Source organism: Salmo salar, unplaced genomic scaffold, assembly GCF_965601325.2.
Source record: "Salmo salar unplaced genomic scaffold, fSalSal1 ptg000206l, whole genome shotgun sequence".
Lineage (NCBI taxonomy): Eukaryota > Metazoa > Chordata > Actinopteri > Salmoniformes > Salmonidae > Salmo > Salmo salar.
In genome coordinates, this window is record NW_027675329.1 from 2,296,736 (window position 1) to 2,305,809 (window position 9,074).

At 42.5% G+C, this 9,074-nt stretch overlaps 1 protein-coding gene across 1 annotated transcript; it reads left to right on the forward strand.

Annotated features, from left to right (window-relative positions):
- Positions 1-6,459: 6,459 nt before the first annotated feature.
- On the forward strand, positions 6,460-7,146 carry LOC145867102 (E3 ubiquitin/ISG15 ligase TRIM25-like). Its single transcript, XM_082971145.1, has one exon. The coding sequence runs from the start codon at positions 6,475-6,477 to the stop codon at positions 7,129-7,131; it is 657 nt and encodes a 218-aa protein (XP_082827271.1). The 5' UTR covers positions 6,460-6,474; the 3' UTR covers positions 7,132-7,146.
- Positions 7,147-9,074: the final 1,928 nt, after the last annotated feature.

Below are 9,074 nucleotides of genomic sequence, written 5' to 3' on the forward strand. Positions count from 1 at the left end.
CCAGCGTGAGGTCCTAATATCTCTATCGGTCGCCCCAGCGTGAGTTCCTAATATCTCTATCGGTCGCCCCAGCGTGAGTTCCTAATATCTCTATCGGTCGCCCCAGCGTGAGTTCCTAATATCTCTATCGGTCGCCCCAGCGTGAGTTCCTAATATCTCTATCGGTGGCCCCTAGTGAGTTCCTAATATCTCTATCGGTCGCCCCAGCGTGAGTTCCTAATATCTCTATCGGTGGCCCCTAGTGAGTTCCTAATATCTCTATCGGTCGCCCCAGCGTGAGTTCCTAATATCTCTATCGGTGGCCCCTAGTGAGTTCCTAATATCTCTATCGGTCGCCCCAGCGTGAGTTTTTTATACTCGTGATGTTAGAATGTTCTCTCCATTCCAGAATGTGATTGTTACGTAACAGTGCATTTAATCCGCGCTGCCCTCAAACCAAAGCACGCAGACTGTTTTTATTTATAGGCTGTTTTCAAACTTCAATTTCAAATGTTTTTCTTAACAAGTTTTTATTTTCTAAGAACAGTTTGAATTGAGGTGTGTTCCGCCTACCTCATTCATTCACATAAAAATAGTCCTTTTTTTTTTTACTTTTGCGGACAATTTAATTTTTGGGACATTTCTGACCCGGACAAAATTCCCCAAGCACTTTCCAATTGTTTGTGCAGTTCAAGTCTGCAGACATTTGCTCATCTCCCGTCAGAACAGGATCTGCACACGTGTTGACATTTTCCATCTGTTGCCCTCATTGTTTTCCTTACTAATAATAACTTTGGAAATGTGTGCGTTTCTATCAAAGTAAGTGCATTATTACGTATGTCGTTTCTATTGTAGCATAATAGATTTGTGTATATTCTTTATAACCGCGGACACGTGAGGTAACGTTACTCATTTTATACCCTTTATGGTGTTATATTCAATCGTGCTTAGGTAGCTAGCTACATTTTTCTATCAGCTCTGTAAAACAATGCTAATTGCGTCAGAGAAGTATTATCTTGTGTTGTATTTTGAAGCTACATGGCCTTATGACTCCCTAGTGGCGCAGCGGTCAAAGGCACTGCACATCAGTGCTAGAGACGTCACTACAGACTCCCTGGTTCAAATCCAGGCTGTATCACAACTGGCTGTGATTGGGAGTCCCATAGGGAGTCCCATTGGGTAGCCTGGTCCTCGGAGGCGTACCAGCGACCAGATGCGCTGCGCAGGCATCCTCCTACCATGCTGGATGCCCGCTCTAGCACGGCACCTGCGAGGGGCTGGAATAATGCGCACCGGACTGTGCGTGCGTATGGGTGAGAGAGTGCGCTCCTCAGCGAAACATGGCGCTCTCCACCTCATACGCTCCTCCATATAACCACGGGTAGCTGGCTAAAAAATTTACAACAAAAAAATTTGAAAAAAAAAAACGGGTAGCTGGCTTCCGGCTCTTCCTAGGCCAAACTACCCGTGTGCCCCCCCCAAAAAAAATTATTGGGGGTGCCTCTCGTGCTTCAACGCCAGTCGTGTCCCTCGGAAACGTTCCCGGTCCATACCAGCCTTACTCCATGGGCCTTCTCCGGCCATAACCTGCTCCCAAGTCCATCTCTCCCGTTTGTCCAAATCAAAATTCCTCTGCTGCTTGGTCCTGGTTTGGTGGGAGATTCTGTCAGGGATTTCTTCGTCGGAGGACGATATGGCGAAATCATCATCGGAAAATGAGGACCAATATGCAGCAGATTTGAGATGGTTCATTTTGAACTTTTAATAAATTCCAAAACGAACATACAAAATAACAAAAACGAACGCACGATACACTGACAGTCCTGTTATGTTTACACACACTAAACACGGAACAATCTCCCACAAATACACAGACAAACACACCCAACTAATATAGGACTTCCAATCAAAGGCAACACCACACAGCTGCCTTCAATTGGAAGTCCATCCCAATTAACTCAACATAGAAACAGATCAACCAGACTACACATAGAAATACATCAACATAGACCATAACTCAAAACCCAAAAATAATAAATCAAACGCCCTCCTAACTAACACACCACCCTGAACCACATAAAACAAATACCCGCTGCCACGTCCTGACCAAACTAAAATGACAATTAACCCTTATACTGGCCAGGACGTGACACATCTTGTCTTTTATTATCTTCGGTTTCTGTGGGGGAAAAAAATGCATGGCTGCGCGCTGAAACTAATCTCGGATAACTTTCCATTTCTAGAAAGTGTTTTACCTAATTATTTCGATCAATGGTGAGCTCACCCCGTGATGTGATTAATTATACATAGTAATTGCAAATAGCTAATTCATATTGTAGTTTACGTCAGCCGAGAGTTAGAAAATATGACTGCTTGTGTTGGGTCAATCTTTCTTCAGTTAGCGCTACGACAAATGTAGCCTACATTTTTTCCGGTTAGGATGATTGTGTTGTGCTATATATATATATATATATATATACTTCTGTGAATATCTGAACCATTTGAATCCAAAAATAAACTGCTCACATTCAGGAGATAAACTTTGTAAGGACTGTGTGTGTTTTTGTGTAAATAGTTTCTGAAAAAAGTGTGTCCAGCTCAAACGCTGATTGTTGCGTCATTGGAAACTGTCCGTTTTAAAGAGAGTTCTAAACGAGCGTTCTAAATAAGCGTTCTAAATGAGTGTTCTAAAACAGCGTTCTAAAGAAGCGTTCTAAACGAGCGTTCTAAATGAGCGTTCTAAAGAGCGTTCTAAACAAGCGTTCTAAACAGCGTTCTAAAGAGCGTTCTAAATGAGTGTGTCCAGCTCAAACGCTGATTGTTGCGTCATTGTAAAGTGTCCGTTGTAACGGGGTTCCAACCTACTAATCAACCCGCTTCACTGTAGAACGGCTGGTATGAATAATAACAATGGCTGGGCTGATGGGCACTTCAGTGACTTGGAGCCTTTGATTGCCCTGCCTCTGGGAGCCTGTCGACTTGTTACATGATTACTGAGTGAAAGAGAGCCTATGAAAGTTTTCATGGAGGGTGGGTGCCCCCTGGTGGCTGAACCTGAGATCAATGAGAGAACTTGTCAGAAAAACGACAGTCCCACTTCTCTGTCATTGTACAAAGTAGAGAGTGGGGGAAAAATGTGTAAAAATGTATACAGAGGCTCTTGAATTTGTCATAAAAAAATAAAAATAGTGAAAAAGGATTAAAATAAAGTTCCAACAGTACATGAGATGATCAGACTGAACCAACTGCTATCTTAAAATGTTTATTCAGTTAGAAAACAGGATGTATTACATAAAGTTATCACAAAATTAAAGTTATCACACAATTAAATAATAAATCCTCACTCACACAGACAAACATGGCTTCATTATTGTTCACAGTTTATTATCATAGTTTCTCACAGATCCTGGCTTCCACTGTTAGAATGGCTGAGCGAGGGGAGGTGGGGCTTTTTTCATAGCCTGAGAGAGAGAGAGACATTCAGTTTTACTAGAGGGGTTGGGTGCGCCCCCTGTTGGCTGAACCCGGGTGGGAGGTTCCCCCTTAGCAAGCAATGGACCCCAGCACACCACTGAAGCCATTAAGAACTATATTCAAAAACACACCTGGTAACCTGTTCAATCACCAGGCACACGGCTCAACATAGTTCAATGACAGAGACTGTGGACTTAGAATCATTTTGGGTAAAAAAAAAAAACATTGTGAAAATTAATAAAATAAAGTTGCAGCTGTCTTTGATATGCTCAAAATTAACTAACTTCTATCTTGAAATGTAGAGAAAGTGTTTTAAAATAGGCATCCTATCATTTGAAAATTAGTTGAAAGGCTAAGTGATTCTCCTTCTGACAAGAAGTTGACAGCCTTCAAACATAGTGCAAAAGAAGTGGGCATGAACATAGAATATTTTTGGGTAAAAAAAAAAGAATATTCAGCTGTCTTTAATAAGATCAAACTGAACTAACTGCTATCTTGAAATGTTGAAAAAGTGTTTTTAAATAGCTCAGTCTTATCACTCAATACGAGTCAAAATCTGTCACTTCCAGGACTGCTCATTTTGTCAAAAATGAAAAAATGAAAAAAATAACTACTCACAGCTGTGTTAATAGACCCAACTCAAACATCTGCTATCTTGAAATGTCCAAAAAAGGTATTTAAATGGGCCTACCAGACATCTTCTTGAGAGAAGATAAGGTCAGGGATCTCTCTGGTCACCCACAAAGCAATTTCCTCCTTCGGCCGTCTCTCCTTCCAGTTCTCTGCTGCCAATGACTGGAACGAACTACAAAAATCTCTGAAACTGGAAACACATATCTCCCTCACTAGCTTTAAGCACCAGCTGTCAGAGCAGCTCACAGATCACTGCACCTGTACATAGCCCATCTATAATTTAGCCCAACTACCTCTTGCCCTACTGTATTTATTTATTTATTAATTTATTTTGCTCCTTTGCACCCCATTATTTCTATGTCTACTTTGCACTTTCTTCTACTACAAATCTACCATTCCAGTGTTTTACTTGCTATATTGTATTTACTTTGCCACCATGGCCTTTTTGCCTTTACCTCCCTTATCTCACCTCATTTGCTCACATTGTATATAGACTTATTTTTTTACTGTATTATTGACTGTATGTTTGTTTTACTCCATGTGTAACTCTGTGTTGTTGTATGTTGTCGAACTGCTTTGCTTTATCTTGGCCAGGTCGCAATTGTAAATGAGAACTTGTTCTCAACTTGTCTACCTGGTTAAATAAAGGTGAAATAAATAAAAATGTATATACTGTATTCCAGTCATGGTTCATCCAATATAACTACTGCTGTCCACTTCATATGTATATACTGTATTCTAGTCCTGGTTCATCCTATATAACTACTGCTGTCCACTTCATATGTATATACTGTATTCTAGTCATGGTTCATCCTATATAACTACTGCTGTCCACTTCATATGTATATACTGTATTCTAGTCCTGGTTCATCCTATATAACTACTACTGTCCACTTCATATGAATATACTGTATTCTAGTCCTGGTTCATCCTATATAACTACTGCTGTCCACTTCATATGTATATACTGTATTCTAGTCCTGGTTCATCCTATATAACTACTGCTGTCCACTTCATATGTATATACTGTATTCTAGTCATGGTTCATCCTATATAACTACTGCTGTCCACTTCATATGTATATACTGTACTCTAGTCATGGTTCATCCTATATAACTACTGCTGTCTACTTCATATGTATATACTGTATTCTAGTCATGGTTCATCCTATATAACTACTGCTGTACATCTACTATTCTTCAGATATACTACAGATGTACTCCAAATTGTCTATGCATCACATCACAGTACACAGTGTATATATATATATATATATACATTGCTTGTCCTAATATTTTCATTGACTTTTTAGATTTGCCCTCTGTGAGCTGGGAACACAAGCATTGTTAGATATTATTGCACTGTTGGAGCCAGGAACACAAGCATTGTTAGATATTACTGCACTGTTGGAGCCAGGAACACAAGCATTGTTAGATATTACTGCACTGTTGGAGCTGGGAACACAAGCATTGTTAGATATTACTGCACTGTTGGAGCTGGGAACACAAGCATTGTTAGATATTACTGCACTGTTGGAGCCGGGAACACAAGCATTGTTAGATATTACTGCACTGTTGGAACCAGGAACACAAGCATTGTTAGATATTACTGCACTGTTGGAGCCAGGAACACAAGCATTGTTAGATATTACTGCACTGTTGGAGCTGGGAACACAAGCATTGTTAGATATTACTGCACTGTTGGAGCTGGGAACACAAGCATTGTTAGATATTACTGCACTGTTGGAGCTGGGAACACAAGCATTGTTAGATATTACTGCACTGTTGGAGCTGGGAACACAAGCATTGTTAGATATTACTGCACTGTTGGAACCAGGAACACAAGCATTTCAATTCACCCACAATAACATCTGATAAATATGTGTATGAAACCAATAAAATAAAATGTGATTGTATTGTTGAAAGTGTTAGATAATTCTCAATCCGTGTTGTGTCTTGTCTAAGAACAGCCCTTAGCCGTGGTACTGTATAATAACCATATATCACACCTCCTCAGGACTTATTGATTTATAAGGCATTATAAAGGTGATTAAAATAATGATACATACGTACTTCATAGAAAACTGTAACCCTTCATATATTCTAACAACTCACATTTTAAGATTCATTATGTCATTTGTTCCATGTTAAGGGCTCTAACATTGGAACAAAACTATTTGTCTCCCTCTTGCTGTTGCATGCAGTTCCTCTCTCTCTTCCTCCCTCCCTCTAACCCCTCCCTCCCTCTAACCCCACCCTCCCTCCCTCTAACCCCACCCCTCTGGCAGAACCAGGAAATCCCTCCCCCTTCACAAACTCTCTTCTGAGGAAACGAAACTGATCTGAGTCTCTGTGTCGTCTGTCTGTGTGAGAGTGAACAACCGTCCAAATGGCTCAACAGGGAGTTCTGCTGGACCAGGACCAGTTCTGTTGTTCTGTCTGTCTGGATCTACTGAAGGAACCAGTCACCATCCCCTGTGGACACAGTTACTGTAGGAGCTGTATTGAGGGCTGCTGGGATCAGGATGTTCTGAAAGGGGTCTATAGCTGTCCTCAGTGCAGACAGACCTTCAGTCCGAGGCCTACGCTGAGTAAAAATAACATGTTGGCTGAGCTGGTGGAGAAACTGAAGAAGACAGGACTCCAGGCTGCTCCCCCTCCTGCTCTGTGCTATGCTGGACCTAGAGATGTGGCGTGTGATGTCTGCACTGGGACCAGAAAGCAGAAAGCCCTCATGTCCTGTCTGGTGTGTCTGGCCTCTTACTGTGAGACTCACCTCCAATCTCACTACGAATCTCCAGCTTTCAAGAAGCACAAGCTGGTCAAAGCCACCGCACAACTACAGGAGAAGATCTGCTCTCATCATGACAAACTGCTGGAGGTTTACTGTCGTACCGATCAGCAGTGTATCTGTTATCTGTGTACAATGGATGAACATAAAGGCCATGATACAGTGTCAGCTGCAGCAGAGAGGACTGAGAAACAGGTAAGACCAGAACAACTTGTTGGTGACTGTCTGATAAACAAAGAATTAAAGATACAGTAGGAACTAAGGCTGTTTGAATATGAGATCATTCAAATGAAATGAATCCTCAGCAGAACAAATATGAACACAAACCTTGAGTATATTGATATGTCAACCCAGATTCTCCAGATGTATCACCATTTTATAATGTCAAACACTATTATCATTCTGAATGGGCTTTTATGAGTCCAAAGTTCAGTCTCAACCTGTTGATACATGTAGTCCTACCATAAAAACTATAATCATTCACATAGCAACAAATAAATATCATTTAGTAAATGGACCATCCATTTTTTAGACCTTCCTCTCTATGGGCCCTATGTCACATTACTATACTATTGATCTACTGGACTAATAAAGCTTGATAGCTCATTGAAGAGTGATTCTCCACAGAGGCAGCTGGGGATGAGTCAGCAGAAGGTCCAGCAGAGATTCCAGGAGAGAGAGAAGGAGCTGAAGGAGCTCCAACAGGCTGTGGAGTCTCTCAAGGTGAGTATTGTTGACCAGAGGAGACACACCATTTCACCTGTCTCCTCCAGTCAGAGAGAGAGAGAGAGAGAGAGGTAGAGGGGCCCCTATCCAATCCCACTGACCCCACTGTTGGGAACAGGTTGTCACTGCTGAGGCAGTGAAGAAAGTAGAGGAGGATGGGTCAAGGCTGAGGGATCCTGAGAGGATCCCTGTGAGTAGTAGATCTGTGACAGCACAGAGGGACGGGCCAACGAGGGATATATGCTTCAGTAAGGTTGGCTTCTTAGTGTTCATAGCAAATGGTTATCAACTGTACCGCAGAAATGGAATGTAAATCACAGAAAAAAAATATGTTTTGGTGGCAGCTGCAGAGAAGTATTTGGTCATACTAGATTTGACTTCAGAAGAGTTCCAGGGTGTGTTGAGTGGTGGTGTCCCGTCCTCCCAGGCCGTTGGCCTGGTGCAGGAGCAGATAGGGTCAAAGTAGTGGAATGGGGTAGTGGGTTTTAATGAGTGTAGGGTTAGTTGGCCTGGTGCAGGAGCAGATAGGGTCAAAGTAGTGGAATGGGGTAGTGGGTTTTAATGAGTGTAGGGTTAGTTGGCCTGGTGCAGGAGCAGATAGGGTCAAAGTAGTGGAATGGGGTAGTGGGTTTTAATGAGTGTAGGGTTAGTTGGCCTGGTGCAGGAGCAGATAGGGTCAAAGTAGTGGAATGGGGGTAGTGGGTTTTAATGAGTGTAGGGTTAGTTGGCCTGGTGCAGGAGCAGATAGGGTCAAAGTAGTGGAATGGGGTAGTGGGTTTTAATGAGTGTAGGGTTAGTTGGCCTGGTGCAGGAGCAGATGGGGTCAAAGTAGTGGAATGGGGGTAGTGGGTTTTAATGAGTGTAGGGTTAGTTGGCATGGTGCAGGAGCAGATAGGGTCAAAGTAGTGGAATGGGGTAGTGGGATTATAATGAGTGTAGGGTTAGTTGGCCTGGTGCAGGAGCAGATAGGGTCAAAGTAGTGGAATGGGGTAGTGGGTTTTAATGAGTGTAGGGTTAGTTGGCCTGGTGCAGGAGCAGATAGGGTCAAAGTAGTGGAATGGGGTAGTGGGTTTTAATGAGTGTAGGGTTAGTTGGCCTGGTGCAGGAGCAGATAGGGTCAAAGTAGTGGAATGGGGTAGTGGGTTTTAATGAGTGTAGGGTTAGTTGGCCTGGTGCAGGAGCAGATAGGGTCAAAGTAGTGGAATGGGGTAGTGGGTTTTAATGAGTGTAGGGTTAGTTGGCCTGGTGCAGGAGCAGATAGGGTCAAAGTAGTGGAATGGGGTAGTGGGTTTTAATGAGTGTAGGGTTAGTTGGCCTGGTGCAGGAGCAGATAGGGTCAAAGTAGTGGAATGGGGTAGTGGGTTTTAATGAGTGTAGGGTTAGTTGGCCTGGTGCAGGAGCAGATAGGGTCAAAGTAGTGGAATGGGGTAGTGGGTTTTAATGAGTGTAGGGTTAGTTGGCCTGGTGCAGGA

Excerpts from the sequence above, each read along its gene's own strand:
- LOC145867102 (XM_082971145.1), top strand. The coding sequence starts at position 6,475 with ATGGCTCAACAGGGAGTTCTGCTGGACCAGGACCAGTTCTGTTGTTCT.